Source organism: Sphaerodactylus townsendi, linkage group LG07 (genome assembly GCF_021028975.2).
Source record: "Sphaerodactylus townsendi isolate TG3544 linkage group LG07, MPM_Stown_v2.3, whole genome shotgun sequence".
NCBI lineage: Eukaryota > Metazoa > Chordata > Lepidosauria > Squamata > Sphaerodactylidae > Sphaerodactylus > Sphaerodactylus townsendi.
Genome location: NC_059431.1, coordinates 10,458,078 through 10,485,320, shown reverse-complemented (window position 1 = coordinate 10,485,320; position 27,243 = coordinate 10,458,078). Strand labels below are relative to the sequence as shown.

General features: G+C 50.0%; 1 protein-coding gene across 1 annotated transcript in view; it reads left to right on the top strand.

Annotated features, from left to right (window-relative positions):
* The window catches only part of LOXHD1 (lipoxygenase homology PLAT domains 1), a 222,387-nt gene extending 195,506 nt beyond the window's left edge, over positions 1–26,881 (top strand). The window contains exons 31-34 of the mRNA XM_048504316.1: positions 1,089–1,259; positions 4,434–4,572; positions 6,422–6,589; positions 25,654–26,881. Coding sequence (XP_048360273.1) covers positions 1,089–1,259; positions 4,434–4,572; positions 6,422–6,589; positions 25,654–26,134 — 959 coding nt within the window. The 3' untranslated portion in view covers positions 26,135–26,881. The remainder of the gene's footprint in view (positions 1–1,088; positions 1,260–4,433; positions 4,573–6,421; positions 6,590–25,653) is intronic.
* The last annotated feature ends 362 nt before the right edge of the window (positions 26,882–27,243 follow it).

The following is a 27,243-nucleotide window of genomic DNA, read 5'->3' as shown; positions in this document are numbered from 1 at the left end:
TGGTGGCGAACCTTTGGCACTCCAGGTGTCTGAACACAATTCCCATCAGCCCTGTCAGCATGGTCATTTAGCTGTGCTGGCAGGGCTGATAAGAAATTATGATCCATAACATCCTGGAGGTCACCAAAAAGTTCCTTGAAGTATTCTAATGGGGCAAGGTGGGAAGTCAAATACTCTCCGAGAGGGCCTAGGGCCTACAAAAACCTGGACTAATCATTTAATAGTTTCATTTCATATTTTCATCAATTATGTGTGTAACAATGCCTGAGTTGTATGTTGGGTGATTTAGTGCAATATCTGTTGGGATTTGATTTCCAGAACCCTTGCTTTTAATTATTCATCTCTGTTTTGTATAATGTGCACACTTATTAAATGGTTACTTTGATTATAAAGCGTTTGAGTTAGATTGACCCTTACAGAATTATCTGCATACCTGGGATTGAGGTTCACTTTTTTTCCTATATCCAACTCCCCCCCCCCCCCAAAAAAAAACCCTGGATGGAACAAAGGGTAGCTCTGGCAATCACCAGAAACTTTATGGTTTTACCAGCTACTACCAGAGCTACCCTGGGTCACTTCCAGGTTTCTACTGGAAGTGGCATTGAGCCACAGTTATCATCTGTCCCAGTGGTGGGATCCAACAATTTTAATAACTGGTTCCGATGGTGGTGGGATTCAAACAGTGGCGGCGCCGCACACGCGCACCTCCAGTCCCTATTGGGCAGGGAGGTTGCTTTAGTAACCCCTTCTCGACACTCAGAAAAAATTAGTAACCACTTCTAGAGGAGTGGTGAGAACTGGTTGGATCCCACCTCTGATCTGCCCCTCCCCACCCTCATATCACCACCTCCAGCCCATTTACCAATTGCCAGAAACCTGGATACCTGTCCCACACACAGCTCTAAGAATTGCATATTTTGCGGCTCTAGACACGAATAAGGATTTCCAGAGTCGATCTATATAGCGCCAGGCTCTTGTCTTTCCTGTGCCTAACCTGGCACCCGTAGGTCTGCATAGCGTGCAGTAGGCTGTCCATTTGATTCGGACCTCGCAGCCCTTAGCAACACTGCTCTTTCTCTTCCTCCCAGGATTTGCACCTGGCTGGCACCTGGAATACGTGGAAGTAGAAGACTCCCTCATGGATAAGTCCTTCCGTTTCCAGTGCGACCGTTGGCTGGCGAAGGACGAAGATGACGGGCAGACCATCCGAGAATTGGCTTGTGCCAATAACGACATTCTGGAACTGAAGGAGCGCACCAGTATGTGTTAGATTTAGTGGAATGGTGGATCAGCCCAGTAGTGTGTGTGAGTGCAGTTTATAAAATCTTCCCAAGAGATAAATGTAAAAGGTAAAACTTACATTTATTCAAGCATCTCCAGTTCACAGCTTTGTTTCAGGTAAGAGGTAGATAGGAGGAAACCCCAATCTAAGAATTACTTTCCCTACCAAGTGGGCACTCTAACACACCGTCACGTGTGTGGAACTGAGAGAGTGCTTCAGTGGGAAAGCCCAGTGGTGGGATCCAAAAATTTTAGTAACAGGTTCCCATGGTGGTGGGATTCAAACTGTGGTGTAGAGCCAATGGGGCTGGGCGGGGCATGACGGGGGCGTGGCCGGACATTCTGGGGCGGGGCATTCCTGGGCAGGGGTGTGGCAAGGACGCAGCTGCTGCGCCGGTCCTTGGGTGGGAAACGAATGCACGCAAGCGCAGGCTGCCACGCACGCCGGTGCACCTCCTGCTAGACTGCTTCAAGTTCTCTGGCATGCTGCTGAGAGAGGCAACTGCGCCAGGCTCGTGGCAAAATCACCTGTTGATACCTACTTTGTGTAGGTAACCTACTCTTGGGAACCTGTGAGAACCTGCTGGATCCCACCTCTGGGAAAGCCCCACTGATGCATGCAGCCATGGTCCATGCGTTCAGGACAATGGCCAGGTCAGAAGTGAGACCAGCATGGGGAAGAAAGGAAGTTAGTGAGCGGTCTCCTGGCCCAGACAAGGAGGCAAAAAAGAGAGGCAGCAACACAGTTAGAGTGAGATACACAGCGCCCCCCCAGTGTCCAGGCATGCAGAAGTTGCTCATTCCAACAGTATGTTTGGGAACACAGCTTGGCTGGGAAATAGGGTCAACCAGCGCCTCCTGACCGCTAGTGGAGGTTGGGGGCAAAGGGTTGCCAGTTCCAGGTTGGGGAACTCTTGGGGATTAGGGGAGGGGACCTGGGGAGGATAGAGTGCCCAGTGGGTTCCAGTGCCATAGAGTCCATCGACCAAATCAATCAATCAATCAATCAATCAATCAATCAATCAATCAATCAATCAATCAATCAATCAATCAATCAATCAATCAATCAATCAATCAATCAATCAAACCAGCCATTTTCTCCAGGGGCACTGATCACTGTGGTCTGAAGATGAGCTACAATTCTGGGGGGTCCCCAAACTTCCCCTGGAGGTTGGCATCCCTAATGGGGAAAGGGTGGGGAAACTGTGCTGTTGACTGTTTGATCTGGATAGTCATTTTCTTAAGATTATAGGTTTCAGTGAATGCAAAAATGGATTGACTTCATTCACACTCTTACACTGACTCGAGTCTCATCGAGAAAGGTGGGCTATAATTAAGAAGAGGAGTTTTGATTTATATCTCCCCTTTCTCTGCTGAAGGAGACTCAAGGGGCTTACAATCTCCTTTCCCTTCCCCCCCATCAAAAACAAACACCCTGTGAGGTTGGTGGGGCTGAGAGAGCTCCAAAGAACCGTGACTAGCCCAAGGTCACCCAGCTGGCGTGTGCTGGAGTGCACAAGCTAATCTGGTTCTCCAGATAAGCCTCCACGGCTCAAGCAGCAGAGCAGGGAATCAAATCCAGTTTTCCAGATTAGAGTGCACCTGCTCTTAACCACTCTACCATGCTGGCTCCTAATTAATTAATTCCAGCTTTTTTTCTCTTCCTTTTTTATCTTCACAACAGTCCTGTGAGGTAGTGTAGGCTGAGAGAGGTGACACGGACAAGCATCTTGCTTGTTGGTATACATTTAAAAATTATTACCTGAATGAATGCTGATATTAAAATTGCAGCTGTGATTTTGCCGGCTTTGGCATCCATCAATGAATTCAGTACTGGCGGCCAACAATGCAGGTTGGTCAGAAATGAAGGGCATGAAGAAATAGAGGCAGCCTAGGAGTTACGGACTTAGTCAATCTTCCAAGCCCTACTTCAGACATTATTTATTCATTCATTCATTCATTCATTCATTCATTCATTCATTCATTCATTCATTCATTCATTCATTCATTCATTCATTTATTGAACTTATAGGCCGCCTCATTCCCGAAGGGCTCGAGGCGGCTCACAATACGGCTGTTCTACCGAACAGCAATCAACAGCATAAAATCAACAACATAAAACACTGAACCCATTAAAACCTATGCAGCGATTACAGACAGCAAAGAGCTATAAATTAAAACAACCAAGTTTTTTATAAAACAGAAGTTGTTTATCACCACTTTGATCCAAAGAAGTTGTTTATCACCACTTTGATCCAAATTTGATCCAAATTATCACCACTTTGATCCAAATTCCTGTTGCTAGAAGCATGGCCTTGGCAGTTGTGGCCCCATGACAGAAGAAAGCCAGAGCTGTGTAATTGTTAGGGTGCTGGGCTAGGATCTAGCAGACCCAGGCTCAAATCACTACCCATAAAGCTCTGCTGAGTCAGCTTAGGCAGTCATTCTTCCTGGCTCAAACCTACCTTGTGTGGTAAGCTGCAGGACGAGAGAGGAATATATGAGGATGGGGATAAAAATGTACCAAATAAATAATCAACAAAATAAATAATAAATGAACAATAAATTACTAAATGAGTTGTAAATTGTTCCTTTCTTCCTGTTCGCCTTTACAAAAGCTTGCAAACGTTCCCCTTTTCCCTGGCTTTGGGACCCAATAGCAACAGTGGCGTGGTGGTTAGCAGCAGGTGCACTCTAATCTGGAGAACCAGGTTTGATTCCCCGCTCTGCCCCTTGTGGAGGCTTATCTGGGGAACTAGATTAGCTTGTGCACTCCAACACATGCCAGCTGGGTGACCTTGGGTCAGTCACAACTTTTCGAAGCTCTCTCAGCCCCACGTACCTTACAGGGTGTTTGTTGTGGGGGGAAGGAAGGGAAATGAGATTTTAAGCCCCTTTTGAGTCTCCTTACAGGAGAGAAAGGGGGGATTTAAATCCAAACTCTTCTTCTCTTCTAATATGAGATTCCCCTTTTGGGCTGTTTTGTATTTTTATACATTTCTGTCATGCTTTCATTGTAATTTTTGTAAAAAAAAGATTGTTATGGTGGTTCGAAGGGGCTTTGAACAGGTGTGGGGAAATCAGCGTAAACAGGTATAAAATAGACACATCTCATCTTCTCTTACTAGTCTATATGTGTTTTGCCTTTAAAGCGTACAATGTCTTGACAATAACGAGTGATCTGGAGGATGCAGAAACCAAGGAGAACGTCTGGATTATTCTCGAGGGCAAGAAGGGACGTTCCAAAGAGTTCCTCTTGGAGAACTCAACCAAAAAAAGGAGATTTTTAAGGTTGGTGCAGAGTCTGTTTCCTGTTCAGTCAAAGTGCATCGCCTACATTTATCTCAATAATCTGGATGTCAGCCCACTTAGGTGGTGGTGGAATACGAGGTCAAGTCATAGATGATTTATGGTGATCCCGTAGGGTTTTCAAGGCAGAAGACAGAGGTGGTTTGCCAATGTCTGCCTTTGTGCCGCAACTCTGGATTTCAAAGAAGAAGAGCAGCAGCAGGAGGGAATAATATCCCACCTTTCCCTCTTGTAAGAAGTCTCAATCGGCTTACAAACTCCCACCAGTCCTCCCCCCGCAACAGATACCTATCTAAGTACTACCCAGAGCCAGCCACTACGGTAGGCTGTTAAAATGATATTTCTACTATAGGTGTGGGAATGGACTTTGAATGGTTTTGGCTTGCCTGAAGCTATGATTAGCAGGAATTGGATGTATAAATTTGAAAAAGAAAATACAAGTGGAACTATTCTGTGGAAATAGGTCCTTCCTTCCTTCCTTCCTTCCTTCCTTCCTTCCTTCCTTCCTTCCTTCCTTCCTTCCTTCCTTCCTTCCTTCCTTCCTTCCTTCCTTCCTTCCTTCCTTCCTTCCTTCCTTCCTTCCTTCCTTCCTTCCTTCCTTCCTTCCTTTTGTTCTCTGTCCTCTCTCCTTCCTTCCTTCCTTCCTTCCTTCCTTCCTTCCTTCCTTCCTTCCTTCCTTCCTTCCTTCCTTCCTTCCTTCCTTCCTTCCTTCCTTCCTTCCTTCCTTCCTTCCTTCCTCCCTCCCTCCCTCCCTCCCTCCCTCCCTCCCTCCCTGCCTGCCTGCCTGCCTGCCTGCCTGCCTGCCTGCCTGCCTGCCTGTCTTTTTGTCTGTCTCAGAAGTTTTGCAGGATCTGTCCAAGTTAATACTTTGATGGGAAACTACCAAGGAAGTTTAGGGTTGTTATGCAGAGATAGTTAATGGCAAACCACCTCTGTCTCTTGTCTTGAAAATCCTGTGGCGGGGTCACCAACACAAGCCCCATGGGTGCCATGGAGCCCAAGAATATCCTTCTTGGCACCCCCAAGTATTTTTAGAAAGTGGAAGGGTGGGGGGAGCAGAATTCCCCCTTGGCCAGTGGTGACTTCATTGGTTGTGTAGATTGCTTTAGCCGCAATTGCCATCCCAGCATAATATATTGGCTATGTCACCAAGCGTAAGCTACGGTGGCCATTTTGTGGCTGGCTCCACCTCCTTTGAAAGGTATTTTTGTGGCACCCATTTTGTAAATGGGCCCATCATACCGTGCCAGAATTCCAAAAGTACCTGAGGCTCAAAAAGGTTTGGAACTGTGACTTGATAGCGGGGGGTGGGGGGGGATCTAATCCATCTAATCTATTTGCTTTCATGCTAAATAATTTGCAAGCCAAGTTATTATTTTTGATCCCATTTTGCAACTTCATAAATATTAGACCAGCCATTCTCAACCAGGGTTCCCTGGTACCCTGGGGTGCCGTGAGCATGTCCCAGGGGTACCGCGGCAACACTACCGCCCCCCCCTCATTTTTGTGGTGTCTCCCATCAGCGCCAGCAAGGACATGGAGCTGGCCCATGGGGCAGGGCCTGCCACAAGGTCAGCAGCCCCCCCCCCCAGTGCTACCCTTCACCCTGGAAGGGGAAGGTGGGGGTGTGGCAAGCAGGGGCAATGGGAGGGGAAGGTGGAGGGTGGTGGCAGGGGTACCGTGAGATATGAAGAGTGAGGTCAAGGGTACCCTGACCTCGAAAAGGTTGGGAAACACTGTATTAGACCATATCTTCATGTCACTAGCAATTGTAGGGTAGCGCCGTACTGCTTAAAACTGTTTGTCGGGTGGGTTTTTTTTGTCCCTGCAGAGGAGCAAAAGACGAATTCCAGTTCTCTTCGAAGAACGTTGGCGACGTTGCAGCCATCTGTGTCGGCCACTGCCCAAAAGACGGCAAAAAATCAAAGTCGAGCGTCAAGACCGAGGTCTACTGGCACTTCCAAGAAATTATGATCACAGAGACTGAACTTTCCAACCAGTAAGCGGCTGTCGGTGGAGAAATGTATTAATAGGTGTTTGTGGGCAGACCGTGGTCTGAGTTCTCTGATAGGAAGGCAGTGGATGTTTGTGGCCATTTGGGAGAAGACACGGGGTCCTGGATATGGCAGAGATTGGGGAGGGGCTGTGGCTCAGTGGTAGAGCATCTGCTTTTGGTGGAGAAGGTACCAGGTTCAATCCCGGGCATCCCCAGGTAGGAGGTAATATGGGACACTTCTGCCCAAGATCCCGGGGCTGAAGTATGGTCCCCTTGTGTTTTTCTGTTTACACACGAGGAGGCAGCCCAGTCCTCCCCCACAGCTAGTCTCAATGAGCCCCTGCTTCCTAGTTCTCTTAACTCTGCCCCCTTAAAGGCACAGATCTCATAACACTCAGCCGTCCCAATACCATAGAGCTGATATTCTTGCCTCTCCTCTCTCTCCCTCCCTCCCAGCCTCTCTCTCACTGCTACTACCTTTTACAAAAGAGACTTGTCTTTAAAAAGTTTTTAAAAGCCCTATCATCAGGGAGGGCAGAAGCAGAGCAGAGGAGGCGTGTTTAAGGAAAATATAGCCTGGTGCAAAATCTGAGTTTTCCACCCCCACCCCCATATGGGCAGCCACCCTCCTCCAACACGACCAAACGACATTTTTTTGCACCAGGTCTTAAAGTCAGTGTACGGACCCAGGGAAAAGGAGGAGGGGTGGGATGATTTTCTGCCCCCCAAGTGACTAAATTGGGATGATGTCAACTCTGCCATAAGAACATCTGGCCTCCCGTGGGTACATAAAGGGGGAAGGAGGGGCTGAAGCCATCTGTAGTTTTAGTATTTTATATATTATTTTATGTATTTGATGTTTTACATTGTTTTAGTGTTGATGGACACTGCCCTGAGCCTTCGGGGAGGGCGGTATATAAATATAAATATAAATATAAATATAAATAATATAAATATAAATAATATAAATATAAATATAAATATAAATATAAATATAGAGATAGAGATAGATAGATAGATAGATAGATAGATAGATAGATAAATGGCTGCAGTTCAGGGACATTTGAACCCATATTTCCCCCTGGGCGGTACACTGGAGGTGGGCTGGAAACTCACCCTGCTTGTTCTATTCGTTGCAAAACCCAGCTCTGTTATATTGATACATTGATACATCAGTACGAGTGTTTAGAGAAGCAGGGAAGAGTCAGCAACTTGGAAGTGGGGGTGTGGGGGAAGGCATAGACGGCAGTGCCAAGAGAGGGAAGGGTGGAGCTGGCAGACTGGCCGAGGGTAGAGGGTAGAGGTTCACAGCAAAGCTGCGCTCACTGGAAAATCTCCCCACTCTGGCAGTGAAGCAAAATTAAATTCAGGCTACAAGTGGTCTCATTTGCTGCGGGGAGACTAGAAAGTGAACGTGGGGATTGAGGAATTATGTCTGCACAAGAAATCTTGCTGAGACAGATGTTTTCCCTCATTGCGCAGCAGATGCCTTGGGCGTAATCGGCCACTGTTAGTCTAAACAGACAATACTGACTGAGATGACTCATTCAGTGTAAGGCAGCGTCATGTGTGTATGTACGGATTTCAAACCTGAGGTCCCGTCGTCCTCTTCAGATGGTGCTCTGTAGGCTTCCCCTGTTGCATCTGGTCCGTTGCCGCCGGCAACACGATGTTCAAACCCATTGACCAGGGGTCTTCAAACTATGCCCCCCCCAGATGTTCATGAACTACAATTCCCATCAGCCCTGCCACTTGGCCATGCTGGCAGGGGCTGATGGGAATTGTAGTCCATGAACATCTGGAGGGCCACAGTTTGAAGACCCCTGCCATTGATCATTAGTTGGATCCAGCTTAGCTGCTCTTACGTTCCCCTTTTATTCAGCAGATTAGAGCAAACCTGTCATCCCCGAGATCACAAACCTTCCAGCAGAGGATTTTGCTCATCTGTTGGAGCAAAAACAACCAATAGGCTTGTAGCACGTTTCAGATTAAGAGATTTATTATAGCATGCTGCAGACCACTTTTTCAGATGCAGGAAGCGACTCCTCTATCAATAGATCTGTGCACAGAGGAAAAAATATGGGAACATTGGGGTCACAACCTCCATAAATAATACAGCACAATCCTGAACAGAGTTATACCCTTCTAAGTCAAGTGAACCCAGTGGGTTTAGAAGTCTTTGGTAGTTTCCGCATGGCAGAATTATACTTGTGTACAGAGGCGAAGCAAGGGGAAACTGCGCCCAAGGCACGCTCAGGCCCTGCGCCCCTACTGTGGCATTGCCCGCCTTGCCCTGGAATGCCCCCACCATGCCCCCTCAACGGCCCGGCCATGCCTCTGCCGCTGCTCCGCCAGGGGTGTCACACAACCCCACCCTGTGGGCACTATGCCACTGCCGGTGTACCACCAGTTCCTTAAAATTCAGGTCTGGTTTATCCTGGTTTGTCTGTTCGCATGGCTGCCCATTTTTTAAAAGAATCCAGCGAAGACCAGGAGGGAATACTCCAGTTTCTTTTGCACAAGCCCAGGACTTCTGTATTTACATTGCAAGCGTATCTGAGCAAGTGCAGTGTCCCATGTTCTGATTGGCTGTTGTTTTTGAGTGGTACCGTGTTTTCCCGAAAATAAGACAGTGTCTTATATTAATTTTTGCTCCCAAAGATACGCTATGTCTTATTTTCAGGAGATGTCTTATTTTTCTGTGTTCTGTTCGTCGGACATGCTTTCAAACAAAAACTTTGCTACGTCTTATTTTTGGGGGATGCCTTATATTTTGCACTTCAGCAAAACCTCTACTACATCTTATTTTCCGGGGATGTCTTATATTCAGGGAAACAGGGTAGCTTGAATGAACGTCAGGCGGGGAGATCGGGGGTGGGGGTGGGGGTGGAAGGGCGGGGAGATCAGGTGGCTGCGTGGGAAAAATAAACCAATCCTGCTCTCATGGTGTTTGCACTGTAGAAGGCTCTAGCAGGCTCACCCCGGGATTTTTTAAAAGAGTCACCAATTCGGAGGTTTTTGAATACCCTAGGATGAGGTAAATATCACGGGGCAAACCTGCTTTAGGACCAGGAGCCGTGCGAACATCTTGACTGCATAGGGATATTTCTCTTGCTCAACCCAGAATATTTTGACCATGCGGAAACGACCTTTGCTATACTTGCCAACTTCAAGTTAGGGCCTAGAGATGCCCCAGAATTATAGTTGATCTCCAAATGACAGAAATTAATTTTCCAGCAGAAAATGGCTGTTTTGGTAGACTCTATGATATTATATCCTGCTGAGCCTCCTCTCCTCCCGTACATCTCCGGGAATTTCCCATTTCACAGTTGGCAACCCTAGTCTTCAATGTAAAACAGTGCACCTGTAGGATAAATAATTTAAAAGTACTTTCATTTTAGCTAGTGTGGCGTAGTGGTTAAGAGTTCATAGATTATAATCTGGAGAACCGGGTTCAATTCCCCATTCCTCCACAAGAAGCCTGCTGGGTGACCTTAGGCTAGTCACAGCTCTCTCAGAACTCTCTCATCCCCACCGACCTCACAAGGTGTCTGTGGTGGGGAGAGGAAGGGAAAAGGAGTTTGTAGGCCTCCTTGAGTCTCCCTACAGGAGAGAAACGTGGGGTATAAATCCAAATTACTCCTTCTCTTCTTTCCAACTGAAAGGTGGGCAGAGCTACTTTAGAATCCTACTTGCGCCTCTGGCTATTTGGTTAATAATCTGCATGCGAAAATAGTCTTCCTTGTCTCACTTCATCCTTTATTTGATTCTCACTCTGTCCTTTAGTATATATGCATTTACTTAATATCTAAGAATAAGGTTTTGGATCAGTAGATTCACAGGTAGATTAGATTGTAGAGTACTAGGAAATTTAATATTTATATTAGGCCATTTTTAGGTATGTTAGGCATAAAGATAAGATTAGATAGATAGCTTCAGATTAGTTGTAGCTAATAGATTTTCAGGTTTTGTGGGCAGTCTCTGTGCCCGCCCACGAGTGTGCATGAGAGAGATGATCAATTTTTTTCTGACTGCGTTCTGCTGCAGCGGAGATTGTTTGTAGTGGTAAGCGTGCTTGCTTGACAACAGTGAACTGTCTGCATGGTGGGAAAGGCTTACACATAAGTAGGGGCTACAAGAACACCATCTTCTGCACCCTTTGCAAGCTGAAAGGGATGTGTTGGCCTTAAAGATCTCAAAATTTAGTTAGGTGGATTCCACACAGCGTATGTATAACCAGTTGCAGTTGTTAGAAAGGAAGCCATTTTCTGGGGTGTTGCGTGGTTTCCGGGCCGTGTGGCCGTGTTCTAGTAGCCTTTTCTCCTGGCGTTTCGCCTGCATCTGTAGTGGAATCTCCAGAGGATCCTCCGAAGGTGCCAGCCACAGATGCAGGCGAAACGTCTGGAGAATATGCTGCTAGAACACGGCCACACAGCCTGGAAACCACACAACACCCTAGTGATTCAGGCCGTGAAAGCCTTCAACATTACGTTGAAACCGTTTTCTTTTTTCCCCATTCACATGAGTGTCCTTCACCTGTTCAGGCAGCCCATCCAGGTTGCATTCAGGCGTTTGGACGGAGAAGCTTCTCTTTTTAAATTTTTTTTTTTGCTGCAACTCGTGTAGCTGTGCAGGCATACGGAAATGAACCATGCCAACTGTCCTACAATCCGATCAGCTGCACCTGCGTAGCTGCACATGTGCAACACACAAGAAGAAGAGTAGAAGAAGAGTTTGGATTTATATCCCCCCTTTCTCTCCTGCAGGAGACTCAGAGGGGCTGACAATCTCCTTGCCCTTCCCCCTTCACAACAAACACCCTGTGAGGTGGGTGGGGCTGAGAGAGCTCTGAGAAGCTGTGACTAGCCCAAGGTCACCCAGCTGGTGTGTGTGGGAGTGCACAGGCTAATCTGAATTCCCCAGATAAGCCTCCACAGCTCAGGCGGCAGAGCTGGGAATCAAACCCGGTTCCTCCAGATTAGATACATGAGCTCTTAACCTCCTACGCCACTGCTGCTCCTTAAGAGGTGGGGGGGGAGGAGAAAGGACCTCCCTGCAATGGATGGGCAATGTTGAGCGTGTTGCTGTAGATCAGTCATACTTGCTGCCAAAGGAGAAACTTGTTTGGGGGATCAGAGAACCTGTCCTCAACCTGCTGAGCAGCCTGCACAGAATGGCGGGTGGGCAGATTCTCCCTGACAGTGGACAACGCAGAACCTAAAGTGAATGGGTAGAAAGGAGAGGAATAATGTGTCTCCTTCAGGAGCAGCAGTGGCGTAGGAGGTTAAGAGCTCGTGTATCTAATCTGAAGGAACCGGGTTTGATTCCCAGCTCTGCCGCCTGAGCTGTGGAGGCTGATCTGGGGAATTCAGATTAGCCTGGGCACTCCCACACACTCCAGCCGGGTGACCTTGGGCTAGTCACAGCTTCTCGGAGCTCTCTCAGCCCCACCTACCTCACAGGGTGTTTGTTGTGAGGGGGGAAGGGCAAGGAGATTGTCAGCCCCTTTGAGTTTCCTGCAGGAGAGAAAGGGGGATATAAATCCAAACTCCTCCTCCTCCTCCTCCTCCTCCTCCTCCTCCTCCTCCTCCTCCTCCTCCTCCTCCTCCTCTTCTTCTTCTTCTTCTTCTTCTTCTTCTTCTTCTTCTTCTTCTTCTTCTTCTTCTTCTTCTTCTTCTTCTTCTTCTTCTTCTTCTTCTTCTTCTTCTTCTTCCTCCTGCCTGTTGTGTTTGCATGGGAGCACCTCCAACCCGGGACTGTGCAGAAAGGATTGCCGGTTTAGCGATTTTCGAAAATCCCGGGGAAAGGGAATAAAACGGGTCCAACGCATTTTGGAAACAGGACCTACGTCAGTGATGGCGAACCTTTTCGAGACCGAGTGCCCAAACTGCAACCCAAAACCCTCTTATTTATCGCAAAGTGCCAACACGGCAATTTCACCTGAATACTGAGGTTTAGAAAAAATGGTTGGCTCTGAGGCGTGCCTTTCTTGGGAGTAAGCTTGGTGGTAGTCGGTGGCTTTGCTTTGAAGCAACCGTGCAACTCTTCGAACGGGTGAATCATGACCCTTAGAGGGTTGACTCAGAAGCAAGCCACATTGCCAGCAACCGAGCTTGTTCCCAGGTAAAGGATCGCGCTTCAGTTCTTTGCATGAAAAATCAGTGGGGTTTAACAGTGCTTAACAGGGTTACCTATACTGCTTCCCCATAACTAGGTCTTAGGTTTAATGCTAATAATCGAGCCCAGCGGGCCAGTCCAGCCTAGATGTGTGTGGGGGGGATTTCCCCCCCACGTGATGAACTCTGTGCGTGCCCACAGAGAGGGCTCTGAGTGCCACCTCTGGCCCCCGTGCCACAGGTTCGCCATCACTGACCTACGTGAAGCCCCCTCCCCCCACCAAACAGTTTTATACAATATTCTACAACCGTTATATTTGGCCTGTGCGGAATCCACCTTACTTTCCTGACATGAACATTAGTTTCCTGAGATGAGAAAAGTGATTGGCCCGTCCGATGTCTTGCCATGGAATTTTGGATTCTGGTGTAATTCTATCAGAACAAAGGTTAACAAATTCTGTTGGTCAACATTGGTCGAATCCCCACTACGGTCTTAGCCAGGTTCCAGAACACAAACGACCTCAAACCTGGTTGGTTTGTGTTCTGAAACCTGGCTAAGACGGTAGTGGGGATTTGACCGGGGAGGTCGTCCCTCAAACCTGGTTAGTTTGTGTTCTGAAACCTGGCTAAGACGGTAGTGGGGATTCGACCGGGGAGGTCCTCCCTCAAACCTGATTAGTTTGTGTTCTGAAACCTGGCTAAGACCCCTCAAACCTGGTTGGTTTGTGTTCTGAAACCTGGCTAAGACGGTAGTGGGGATTCGACCGGGGAGGTCATCCCTCAAACCTGGTTAGTTTGTGTTCTGAAACCTGATAAGACGGTGAAGCGGGATTCGACCGAGGTCAGTCCCTCAAACCTGGTTAGTTTGTGTTCTGAAACCTGGCTAAGACGGTAGTGGGGATTCGACCGGGGAGGTCGTCCCTCAAACCTGGTTGGTTTGTGTTCTGAAACCTGGCTAAGACGGCATGGGATTCGACCGAGGTCGCCCCTCAAACCTGGTTGGTTTGTGGTTCTGAACCTGGCTAAGACGGTAGGGGATTCGACCGAGGTCGCCCCTCAGAAACCTGGTTGGTTTGTGTTCTGAAACCTGGCTAAGACCGGGTGAGGGGATTCGACCGAGGTCCTCCTCAAACCTGATTAGTTTGTGTTCTGAAACCTGGCTAAGACGGTAGTGGGGATTCGACCGGGAGGTCAGCCCTCAAACCTGGTTAGTTTGTGTTCTGAAACCTGGCTAAGACGGGTAGTGGGGATTCGACCGGGAGGTACCGCCCTCAAACCTGGTTAGTTTGTGCTCTGAACCTGGCTAAGACGGTAGTGGGGATTCGACCGAGGAAGCCTCAAACCTGGTTAGGGTTTTGTGTTCTGAAACCTGGCTAAGACGGTAGTGGTGATTTGACCGAGGCTCGCCCAAACCTGGTTAGTTTGTGTTCTGAAAACCTGGCTAAGACGGTAGTGGGGATTCGACCGGGAGGTCTCAAAACCTGGTTGGTTTGTTCTGAAACCTGGCTAAGACGGTAGTGGGATTCGAGCCGGAGGTCATCCCTCAAACCTGGTTGGTTTGTGTTCTGAAACCTGGCTAAGACGGTAGCGGGGATTCGACCGGGGAGGTCGTCCCTCAAACCTGGTTGGTTTGTGTTCTGAAACCTGGCTAAGACGGTAGTGGGGATTCGACCGGGGAGGTCGTCCCTCAAACCTGGTTGGTTTGTGTTCTGAAACCTGGCTAAGACGGTAGTGGGGATTCGACCGGGGAGGTCCTCCCTCAAACCTGATTAGTTTGTGTTCTGAAACCTGGCTAAGACGGTAGTGGGGATTCGACCGGGGAGGTCCTCCCTCAAACCTGGTTAGTTTGTGTTCTGAAACCTGGCTAAGACGGTAGTGGGGATTCGACAGTGGAGGTCGTCCCTCAAACCTGGTTAGTTTGTGCTCTGAAACCTGGCTAAGACGGTAGTGGGGATTCGACCGGGGAGGTCGTCCCTCAAACCTGGTTGGTTTGTGTTCTGAAACCTGGCTAAGACGTAGTGGGATTCGACCGGCGGTCGCCTCAAACCTGCTGGTTAGCTGTTCTGAAACTCGGCTAAGGCGGTAGTGGGGATTCCGGGAGGTCAGCCCTCAAACCTGGTTAGTTTGAAATTCTGAAACCTGGCTAAGACGGTAGTGGGATTGACCGAGGTCGTCCCTCAAACCTGGTTGGTTTGTGTTCTGAACCTGGCTAAGACGGTAGTGGGGATTCGACCGAGGTCCTCCCTCTCAAACCTGATTATTAGTTTGTGTTCTGAAACCTGGCTAAGACGGTGAGTGGGGATTCGAGCCGGGGAGGTCAGCCCTCAAACCTGGTTAGTTTGTGTTCTGAAACCTGGCTAAGACGATAGTGTGGGGATTCGACCGAGGAGGTCGCCCTCAAACCTGATTAGTTTGTGTTCTGAAACCTGGCTAAGACGGTGAGTGGGGATTGAGCCAGGAGGAGAATCGAGGTCAGCCCCCTCAACCCTGGTTAGTTTGTGTTCTGAAACCTGGCTGAAGACGGGTAGAGTGGGGATTCGACCGAGGTCCTCCCTCTGAAACCTGGTTGGTTTGCAGGTTCTGAAAACCTGGCTAAGACTCTGTAGTGGGGATTCGGACCGGGAGGTCCTCCTCCAAAACCTGGATTAGTTTGTGTTCTGAAACCTGGCTAAGACGGGTAGTGGGGATTCGACCGGAGTGGGTCAGCCTCAGAAACCTGGTTAGTTTGTAGTTCTGAAACCACTGGCTAAGACAGTGGGTGGCGGGATTCGACCGGGAGGTCAGTCTCCTCAAACCTGGTTAGTTTGTGGTTCTGGAAACCTGGCTAAAGACTTGCAGGGGATTCGAGCCGGGGAGGTCGGCCCCTCAAACCTGGCTATTAGTTTGTGTTCTGAAACCTGGCTAAGACAGGTAGTGGGGATTCGGGACTGGGAGGTCCCTCCCTCAAACCTGCTTAGTTTGTGTTCTGGAGCCACAGCTGCTAAGACGGGTAGTGAGGAGTTCGACCGAGTCCTCTCCCTCAAAGTCCTGGTTAGTTTGTGTTCTGAAACCTGGCTACAAGACGGTAGTGGGAGGGATTCGATCCGGGAGGTCATCCCTCAAACCTATTGGTTTGTGGTTCTGAAACCCTGGCTAAGACGGTAGTGGGGATTCGACCGGGAGGTCGTCCCTCAAACCCTGGTTGGTTTTGTGTTCTGAAACCTGGCTAAGAAAGCATTGGGGATTCGACCGAGGTCATCCCTCAAACCTGGTTGGTTTGTGTTCTGAAACCTGGCTAAGACGCGGTGAGTGGGGATTCCACGGGGAGGTCGTCCCTCAAACCTGGCTGGTTTGGTGTTCTGAAGAAACCTGGGCTAAGACGGTGAGTGGGGATTCGAGCCGGGGAGGTCCTCCCTCAAACCTGATTAGTTTGTGTTCTGAAACCTATGGCTAAGACGGTAGTGGGGATTCGACCGGGAGGTCCTCCCTCAGAACCTGGTTGGAGTTTGTGTTCTGAAACCTGGCTAAGACGGTTGAGTGGGGATTCGACCGGGAGGTCCTCCTCAAACCTGGTTAGTTTGGTGTTCTGAAACCTGGCTAAGACGGTAGTGGGATTCCGACCCGGGAGGTCAGTCTCCCTCAAAACCTAGAATTAGTTTGTGTTCTGGAAACCTGGCTGAGCAGACGGTAGTGGGATCTCGACCGGGGAGGTCATCCTCTTCCAAACCTGGTTAGTTTGTGTTCTGAAACCTGGCTAAGACGGGTAGTGGGGATTCGACCGGGAGGTCACCGTCCCTCAAACCTGGTTAGTTTGGTGTGTTCCTGGAACTCTGGCTAAGACGGGTAGTGGGGGATTCGACCGGGAGGTCCCGCCCTCAAACCTGGTTAGGGTTTGTGTTCTGAAATCAGCTAAGGCTAAGACGGTAGTGGGGATTAGGCGATCGAGGGTCCTCCCCTCAAACCTGATTAGTTTGTGTTCTGAAACCTGGCTAAGACAGTGTAGTGGGGATTCGACCGAGGAGCTGCGCCCCTCAGAAACCTGGGTAAGTTGTTTGTGTTCTGAAACCTGGCTAAGACTGGTGAGTGGGGATTCGAGCCGGGAGGTCAGCCCTCAAAACCCTGAGATTAGTTTGTGTTCTGAAACCTGGCTAAGACGGGTAGTGGGGATTCGACCGGGAGGTCGAATCCTCAAACCTGGATCAGTTTGTGTTCTGAAAACCTACCTGGCTAAGACGGTAGTGGGGATTCGACCGGGGAGGTCGCCTCAAACCTTGTTGGTTTGTGTTCTGAAACCTGGCTGAAGACGGTGAGTGGGGGGATTCGAGCCGAGGTCAGGTGGATCCCTCAAACCTGGTTAGTTTGTGTTCTGGAAACCTGGCTAAGACGGTAGTGGGATTCGGACCGGGAGTAGTCAGTCCCTCAAACCTGGTTAGTTTGTGTTCTGAACCTGGCTAAGACGGTAGTGGGATTCAATCGAGGTCGCCCTCAAACCTGGTTGGTTTGTGTCTGGAAACCTGGCTAAGACGATGAGTGGGGGATTCTGACCGGGGAGGTCGTCCCTCAAACCTGATTAGTTTGTGTTCTGAAAACCTGGCTAAGATGGTAGTGGGATTCGACCCGGGGAGGTGGAGTCCCTCAAACCTGGTTAGTTTGTGTTCTGAAACCTGGCTAAGACGGTAGTGGGGATTCGACTGGAGGTCCTCCCTCAAACCTGGTTGGTTTGTGTTCTGAAATCCTGGCTAAGACGGTAGTGGGATTCGACGGGGAGGTCGAGTCCCTTCAAACCTGCTAAGCTTAGTTTGTGTTACTGAAACACTGGCTAAGACGGTGAGTGGGTGGGATTCGACCGGGAGGTCATCCCTCAAACCTGGTTGGTTTGTGTTCTGAAACCTGGCTAAGACGGGGTAGTGGGATCTCACGGGGTCGGGAGGTCGCCCCCTCAAACCTGGTTGGTTTGCGTGTTCTGGAAACCCGGTTAAAGAAAGTAGTGGGGATTCGGGACCGATAAGGTCATCCCTCAAACCTGGTTGGTTTTGTGTGTTCTGAAACCTGGCCTAAGGAACGCGGTAGTGGGGATTCGACCGGGAGGTCATTCCTTCAAACCTGGTTAGTTTGTGTTCTGAAACCTGGCTAAGACGGTAGCGTGGGGATTCATCCGGGGGAGGTCGTCCCTCAAACTCTGGTTATTTGTGTTCACTGAAACCTGCGTGCTAAGACGGTAGTGGAATTCGACCGGGAGGTTCCTCCTCAAACCTGGTTAGTTTGTGTTCTGGAAACTCCGGCTAAGACGGTAGTGGGGGGGATTCGGAATAGCCGGGGAGGTCGTCCCTCAAACCTGGTTGGTTTTGTGTTCTGAAACCTGGCTAAGACTCGTAGTGGGGATTCTTCGACCGGGGAGGTCGTCCCTCAAACCTGGTTGGTTTGTGTGTTCTGAAACCACAATGGCTAAGAAAGTAGTGGGATTCGACCCGGATAGGTCATCCACTCAAACCTGGTTAGTTTGTGTTCTGAAACCACTGGCTAGAAAGACCAGGTAGTGGGGATTGGGCGACCGATACATCCTCCTCCTCAAACCTGGTTAGTTTGTGGTTCTGAAAATACCTGGCTAAGACGGTAGTGGGATTCGACCGGGAGGTCCTCCCTCAAACCTGGTTAGTTTGTGTTCTGAAACCTGGCTAAGACGGTAGTGGATTCGAGCCGGAGGTCGCCCCTCAAACCTGATTAGTTTGTGGTTCTGAAACTCTGGCTAAGACGGGTGAGTGGGGGATTCGGATCGAGGTACACATCCTCTCAAACCTGGTTAGTTTGTGTTCTGAAACCTGGCTAAGACGCGTAGTGGGGTTTCGAGCCGGAGGAATTCAGTCCACTCAAACCCTGGTTAGTTTGTGTGTTCTGGAACCCTGGCTAAGACGGTAGTAGGGATTCGACGGGGAGGGTCCTCCCTCAACCCTGGTTAGTTTCAGTGTTCTGAAACCTCGGCTAAGACTTGGTGAGTGGGGATCTCGACCGAGAGGTCCTCCTCCTCAAACCTGATTAGTTTGTGTTCTGAAACCATGGCTAAGACGGTGTTAGTGGGGATTCGACCCAGGGAGGTGGAGCCCCTCAAACCTGGTTAATTTGTGTTCTGAAACTCTGGCTGCCAAGACGAAGCAGTGGGATTAGACCCGGGGAGGTGCGTCCCTCAAAACCCGGTTAGTTGTGTGTTCTAGAAACCTGGCTAAAGACGGTGGTAGTGGGGATTCGAACAGTGTCGCCCCTCAAACCTGCTGGTCAGTTTGTGTTCTGAAACCCTGGCTAAGACAGTGAGTAGTGGGGATTCGACAGGGAGAGTCACCGTCCCTCAAACCTTGTTGAGTTTCCAGTGTTCTTGAGCCACCTGGCTAAGACGGGTAGTGAGGGGGATTCGCCGGGAGGTCACGTCCCTCAAACCCTGGTTAGTTTGTGTTCTGAAACCTGGCTAAGGCATCGGTAGTGGGGATTGATCGACCCGGGGAGGTCAGAATCCCTCAAACCTGGTTAGATTCGGCTCTTTGAAACCTGGCTAAAGACGATAGTTAGAGGGGATTCGACCGGGAGGAATCAGGCCCTCAAACCTGATTAGTTTGTGTTCTGAAACCTGGAAACTCATTAAGATCGTGCAGGTGGGGATTCGACCGGGGAGTGCGTCCCTCAAACCTGGTTATTTTGTGTTCTGAAACCTGGCTAAGACGGGTAGTGGGGATTCGACGGGGGGGTCCTCCCTCAAACCTGGTTGGTTTGTGTTCTGAAACCTGGCTAAGACGGTAGTGGAGATTCGACCGAGGTCCTCCCTCAAAACCTGATTAGTTTGTGTGTTCTGAAATCCCAAGCTAAGACGGTAGTGGGGATCTTCGACCGAGGTCAGATCCCTCAAACCTGGTTAGTTTGTGTTCTGAAATCTGGCTAAGACGGGTAGTGGGGATTCGAGCCAGGGGAGGTCGGCAAGTCCCTCAAACCTGGTTAGTTTGTGTTCTGAAACTCTGGCTAAGGCATTTGCAGTGGGGATTCGACCAGGGAGTGGATCGCCCCTCAAACTCCGGTTAGTTTGTGTTCTGAGAACCTGGCTACAGACGGTGAGTGGGGATTCGACAGGGGAGGTCGAATCCCTCAAACCTGGTTAGTCGGTGTGTTCTGAAACCTGGCTAAGACGGTAGTGGGGATTCTAATCAGGAGGCCGCCCCTCAAACCTGGTTAGTTTGAATTCTGAAACTCCGCTAAGACGGTAGTGGGGATTCGAGCCGGGAGGTCATCCCTCGTGTTGGTTGGTTTGTGTTCTGAAACCTGGCTAAGACAGTGGTAGTGGGATTCAATCGAGGGAGGTCAGTCCTCTCAAAACCTGGTTGGTTTTGCAGGGGTTCTTGAAACCTGGCTAAGAAAGTAGTGGGGATTCGACTGGAGGTCATCCCTCAGAAACCTGGTTGGTTTGTGTTCTGAAAACCTGGCTAAGACGGTAGTGAGACAGGGAGTTCGGCACCGAGGTCGCCCTCATCCCTCAAAGCCTGGTTAGCTTCGTTCTGAAACCTGGCTAAGACGGTAGTGGGTATTCGAGCCGGGAGGTCCTCCCTCAAAAAACCTGATTAGCTTTGTGTTCTGAAACCTGGCTAAGACGCAGCAGGGGATTCGACCGGGATAGTCCTCCCTCAAAACCTGGTTAGTTTGTGTGTTCTGAAACCTGGCTAAGACGGGTGAGTGGGATTCGACCGGGAGGTCGCCCCTCAAACCCTGATTAGTTTGTGTTCTTGAACAACTGCGCTAAGACGGAGTGGGGATTCGACCGGGGAGGTCAGTTCCTCCAAACCTGGCCAGTTGGATTTGTGTTCTGAGAACTGGGCATTAAGACGGCAGTGGGATTCGACCGGGAGGTCACTCTCAAAACCCGGTTAGTTAGTGTTCTGAAACCTGGCTACAAGACGGGTAGTGGGGATTACAATCGGGAGGTGCAGTCCCTCAAAACCTGGTTGGTTTGTGTTCTGAAACCCTGGCTAAGACGCTAGTGGGGATTCGACCCGGGGAGGGTCCTCCCTCAAACCTGGATTAGTTTGTGTGTTCTGAAACCTCCGGCTAAAGACGGTAGTGGGGATCTGACCAGGAGGTCAGCCCCTCAAACCTGGTTAGTTTGTGTTCTGAAACCTGGCTAAGACGGTGAGTGGGGATTCGAATCGGGAGGTCATTCCTCAAACCTGATTAGTTTGTGTTCTGAAATCCTGGCTAAGACGGGTGAGGTGGGGGATTCGACCGGGGAGGTCAGTCCCCTCAAACCTGGTCCCGAGTTTGTGTTCTGAAACCTGGCTAAGACGGTGAGTGGGGGGATTCGAGCCGGGAGGTCATCCCTCAAAAGCTCCCTGGTTGGTTTGTGTTCTGAAACATTTCCGCTAAGATGGTAGTGGGGATTCGCCCGGGAGGAATTCGCCCCTCAAACCTGGTTATTAGTTTGTGTTCTGGAAACTCTGGCTAAGACGGTAATGGGGATTCAACCGGGGAGGTCCGCCCCTCAAACCTGGTTAGTTTGAAGTTCTGAAACCTGGCTAAGACGGTAGTGGTGGGGGGATTCGACCGGGAGGTCCTCCCTCCAAACCTGATTAGTTTGTGTTCTGAAACCTGGCTAAGGCGGTGGGGATTAAGGCTGGGAGATTAGTCCCTCAAGCCTGGTTGGTTGTGTTCTGAAACCTGGCTAAGACGGGTAGTAGGGATTCGACCGGGAGGTCGTCCCTCAAACCTGGTTAGTTTGTGTTCTTGAAACCTGGCTAAGACGGTAGTGGGAGATTCGATCAGTGGAGGTCGGCCCCTTCAAACCTGGTTAATTTGTGTTCTGAAACCTGGCTAAGACGGTAGTGGGGATCTCCATTATGGAGGTCGTCCCTCAAACCTGTTATTAGTTTGTGCTCTGAAACCTGGCTAAGGACGGTAGTGGGGATTCAAACGTGGGAGGTCGTCCCTCAAACCTGGTTGGTTTGTGTTCTGAAACCCTACTAAGACAGTAGGTGGGGATTCTAATCGGGAGTGGGTCCTCCCCTCAAACCTTGGTTGGTTTGTGTTCCTGAAACCTGGCTAAAGACGGTAGTGGATCTTCACCGGGGATCTGATGGTCCTCCTCAAACCTGGTTAGTTTTGTGTTCTGAAAACCTGAGCTATCGCAGTAGGTGGGGATTACGACGGGGAGGTCGCGGCCTCAAACCTGGTTAGTTTGTGCGTTCTGAAACCAGGCTAAGAGCGGTAGTGGGGATTCGACCGGGAGGTCGTCCCTCAAACCTGGTTAGTTTGTGTTCTTGAAACCTGGCTAAGACTGTAGTGGGGATTCAACCGGGGAGGTCATTCCTCAAACCTGGAAGCTCGCGTTCTGAAACCTGGCTAAGACAGATAGTGGGATTGAGCGGGATCAGAGGCCGCCCTCAAACCTGATTATTAGTTTGTGTTCTGAAACCTGGTTAAGACAGTGGTGGGGGGATTCGACCGGGAGGTACGCCCTCAAACCCGGTTGGATTTGGTGTTACTGAAACCCGGCTAAGACGGCAGTGGGGATTCACCGATTGGGGGGTCCTCCCTCAAACCTGGTTGGTTTGTGTTCTGAAACTCCTGGCTAGACGGTAGTGGTGGGGATTCGAGCCGGGGGAGTGAGTCGGCCTCAAACCTGCTGTTTCTGTTCTGTTCCGAAACCATACACCATGGGATTCACTCCATTGCCTGGAAGTTCGAAACCGGCCGCACGGTGGATCTAACGAGTCCTCAAACCTGATTAGTTTGTGTTCTGAAACCTGGCTGCAAAGACGGTAGTGGGGATTCAGCCGGGAGGCCGAATCCCTCAAACCTGGTTAGTTTGGTGGTTCTGGAAACCTGGCTACCAAGACGGTAGTGGGGATTCGACCTGGGAGGAGTTGTCCCTCAAACCTGGTTGAGAGAAAAGAAGTTTGTGTTCTGAAACCTGGCTAAGACAGTGGTGAGGATTCGCACCGAGGTTGCGTCCCTCAAACCCGGTTAGTCGTGCTCTGAGGGAAACCTAATGGCTAAGACGGTAGTGGGATTGAAGAGCCTGGAGGTCGGAATCCCTCAAACCTGATTGGTTTGTAGGTTCTGAAACCACAAAAGCAAAGACGGTGAGTGGGGATTCGAATCGGGAGGTCCTCCCTCGTAAACCCTGATTAGTTTGTGTTCTGAAACCTGGCTAAGACGGTGAAAGTGGGGATTCGACCGGGGAGGTCCTCCCTCAAACCTGACAGTTTGTGTTCTGAAACCTGGCTAAGACGGTGAGTGGGGGGATTCGAGCCGGGGAGGTCCTCCCTCAAACCTGGTTAGTTTCAAAGTGTTCTGAAACTCCGGCTGACACGTAGTGGGGATCTAGGCATGGAGGCTCGTCCCTCAAACTAAGCTAGTTTGTGCTCCTGAAACCTGGCTAAGACGGTGAGTGGGGGGGATTAGGCACTGAGGTCAGCTCCACTCAAACCTAGTTAGTTTGTGCTCTGAAACCTGGCTAAGACGGTAGTGGGGAGTTAGGCAATCGAGGTCAGTCCCTCAAACCTGGTTGGTTTGTGTTCCTGAAAATCCCGGCTAAGATGGTAGGGATTAAATTGACCGAGGTCGCCTTCAGAAACCTGGTTAGTTGTGGTGCCTGAGGAAAATCTGGCTAAGATCGTGAGTGTGGGATTCGACCGATAGTCCTCCCTCAACTCCTGATTAGCTTCCAGTGTTCCTGAACCTGGCTACACCGGTGTGCGGGGATCTCGACCTGGGGAGGGTCCTCCCTCAAACCCTGACTAGTTTGTGTTCTGAAACCTTCTGGCTAAGACGGTAGCGGGATTCGAACCCGGGGAGGTCCTCTCTCTCAAAACCCTGATTAGTTTGTGTGTTCTGAAACTCCGGCTAAGACGGTGCAGGGGATTCGACCGAGGTCGCCCTCGTCCTGGTATAAACCTAGTTTGTGTTCTGAACCTGGCTAAGACGGTGAGTGGGGATTGGAAGCCGAGGGGAGGTGCGTCTCTCAAACCTGGTTAGTTTGTGTTCGAAAACCTGGCTAAGACGGTAGTGGGGATTCGACCAAACGAGGTCGCCCCTCAAACCTGGTTAGTTTGTGTTCTGAAACCTGGCTAAGACGGTAGTGGGGATTCGAGCCGGGGAGGTCGCCTTTCAAACCTGGTTAGATTTGTGCTCTGAAACCTGGCTAAGACGGTGAGTGGGGGATTCAATCTGGGAGGTCATTCCTCAAAACCTGGTTAGTTGTAAAATTCTGAAACCTGGCTAAGACGGTAGTGGGGATTCGAGCCGAGTGGAGGTCGTCCTCAAACCCTGGTTAGTTTGTGTTCTGAAACCTGGCATAAGACGGTGAGTGGGAGGGATTAGGCATCGAGGTCCCTCCTCAAACCTGGTTAGTTTGTGTTCTGGAAGCCTGGCTAAAGACGGTAGTAGGGGATTCGACCGGGGAGGTGCGCCCCTCAATCCTGGTTAATAGTTTGTGTTTGCTGAAACCTGGCTAAGACGGCAGTGGTGGGGATTCGACCGGTGAGGGCATCCCTCAAACCTGGTTAGATTTGTGCTCTAGAAACCTGGCTAAGAGCGGTAGTGGGGATTCGACCGGGAGGTCATTCCTTAAACCTGGTTAGTCGGTGTTCTGAAACCTGGCTACACGTAGTGGACTGACCGAGGTCAGCCCCTCAAACCTGATTAGTCAGGCTCTGAAACCCGGCTAAGATCAGTGGGGATTCGACCCGGGAGGTCAGCCCCTCAAACCTGATTAGTTTGTGCTCCCAAAACCTGGCTAAAGACGGGTAGTGGGGATTCGACCGGGGAGGCCGTCCTTCAAACCTGGTTAGTTTGTGTTCTGAAAACCTGGCTAAGACGGTGAGCAGGGATCTCGACCGGGGAGGTGCGCCCCTCAAACCTGGTTAGTTTGTGTTCTGAAACCTGGCTAAGATGGTAGTGGGGATTCGAATTAGGAGGCCGCCGCCCTACAAACCTGGTTAGTTTGTGTCCTTGAAACCTGGCTAAGACGGTAGTGGGGATTACGACCAGGGAGGTGCATCCCTCAAACCTGGTTAGTTTGTGCCTGAAACTCCGGCTAAGACGGGTAGTGGGATCTCGACCGAGCAACGTCCTCAACCCGGTTAGTTTGTGTTCTGAAACTCCGGCTAAGACGCAGGTGGGGATTCGACCGAGGTCGCCCTCAAACCTGATTAGTTTTGTGTTCTGAACCTGGCTAAGACGGTAGTGGGATTCACTGAGGTCGTCCCCAAACCTGGTTAGTTTGTGTTCTGAAACCTGGCTAAGACGGTAGTGGGGATTCGACCGGGGAGGTCGTCCCTCAAACCTGGTTAGTTTGTGTTCTGAAACCTGGCTAAGACGGTAGTGGGGATTCGACCGGGGAGGTCGTCCCTCAAACCTGGTTAGTTTGTGTTCTGAAACCTGGCTAAGACGGCAGTGGGATTCCTCGACCGGGAGGTCGGCCTCGTCCTGGTTAGTTTGTGTTCTGAAACCTGGCTAAGACAGTAGTAGGGATTCGACCGGGGAGGTCCTCCCTCAAACCTGGTTAGTTTGTGTTCTGAAACCTGGCTAAGACAGTAGTAGGGATTCGACCATTGATAACCATTTTGTGGATGTTTGCTGGATGGTTGTTGTTTTTTTTTAAAATGTGCCTTACCACTACAGGTTACCAGCTCTGAGTTGGGAAATTCCTGGAGGTTAAGGGGTGGGGCTTGGGTAGGGTGGGGCTTGTGGGTGGGTGGGGCTTGCTTAACCATGATACAATGTCATGGAGCCCACCCTCCAAAACTGACATTTTCTCCAGGGGGTCTGATATCGCTAGTCTGGAGATCAGCAGCAAAAATGGGAGCTCTCCAAACGTGAAGGTTGGCAGCTGTATCCCAACCCCTACGAGAAAAAAAATTATGCTCCAAAGCAAAAATATTTCAACAGTTATTAACCCATTAACCCTTCCCAATTCACGGTTCTGTCCTTTTGCTCTGGCAGGTATTTCTTCAGGTGCAACGCAAAAATCCCGCTCCGCAGCAAGAGAGATGACTACAAAGTCGTCGAGTGTACCAAGGTGATCGAGAGCTTCGCCAGCAGAGCCCGGAGTCTGGTGCCCGTCAAATACGAGGTCATCGTGGTGACGGGTTTTGAGAAAGGCGCTGGTACAGACGCCAACGTCTTCATCACCATCTTCGGAGCCAACGGGGACTCGGGGAAGCGGGCCCTCAAGCAGAAACACCGCAACCTCTTCGAGCGAGGGAGAGATGACCGGTTTTTCCTGGAAATCCTGGAACTCGGGGAGCTGAGAAAAGTTCGGATCGAACATGACAATACGGGCATCTCCCCCGGGTGGCTGGTGGAGCGGGTTGAGATCACAAACTCAGCGACTGGTGTGACCACAAACTTCCCGTGTGGGAAATGGCTGGATGAGAATAGAGGGGACGGGCAGCTGTGGAGGGCTGTCTTCCCACGGAACTGATGAGAACATCTGCAATGTTAAATAAACTCTTGTTTTTGCCGTGCTTAAGCCTGCAATGGGGGAAATTACAAATTTGAGCTGGGTTCACCGAAGGGGTCCAAGTCATTACTAATAACTGGAGTGGAAACTGTTGCCTTATTGATCACGATCGAGAAAAGCATCTATCCCTAAGTAAGTTCGAGAAGCTGACCATAATTCTATGTTTGAACCAAACATAAACAGACAGTTTTACATCAACCGCCCTATCAGTCTCCTATCTGTTATCGGGAAGATCTGCGCAACGCTCCTTTTACGGAAACTCCAGAAACGGGCTCAACTAATACGAACCATCGGATTCGAACAAATTGGTTTTACCAAAGGGGAATCCCCGCTCGATCATGCGATAGTTCTAGCCCACCTAGCAGCCAAATACGCAAGCAGGCCACACTGCAAACTCTATGCCGCCTTCATTGATTTGAAGGCAGCTTTCGACACAGTTCCCAGAGAACTTCTCTGGGCCAAGCTTGCTGCTCTTGGTATTGAGGATAGACTTCTCTTCCTCATAAGGCAAATCTATTCGGGCACCAGCTGTCGTATTAAGTGCTCTCAGGAAGGCCTTCTTACTGACCCCATAGAGGCTAACAAAGGAGTTTTACATCAACCAAGTAAATTTACACGTAACCAATAGAATTCATACTGTAAAGCCTCGTCAAATTACAGCAGAATATGGCAGCCAATCAGTGTCAAGTATTTCCTCACCGTTCAAGTACACCAGGGGTAGGGAACCTTTAACACTCAAAGAGCCATTTGGACCCGTTTTCCACAGGAAAAGAAAACACTTGGAGCCGCAAATAATTTTTGACATTTAAAATAAAGATAACACTGTATATATTGGGTTTTTTAACCTTTTACTCTACTCATTCTGAGAAGCACATGGATGTGCCTGCCCTGCTGCCTGCAGGGTGGGCAAGGATGAAGCCGGCGGCTCAGCCTCGCCGGCCGCCAGGAAAGCGCCCGCCCCGCTCTAATGGGGCAGGCGAGAGGGGAAGCCCGCGGCCTGCAGGGCGAGCAAGCCTGCAGGGTGGGCAAGGATGGGGCTGGCTGCTCGGCTCGTGGAACCGCAGTGCAAG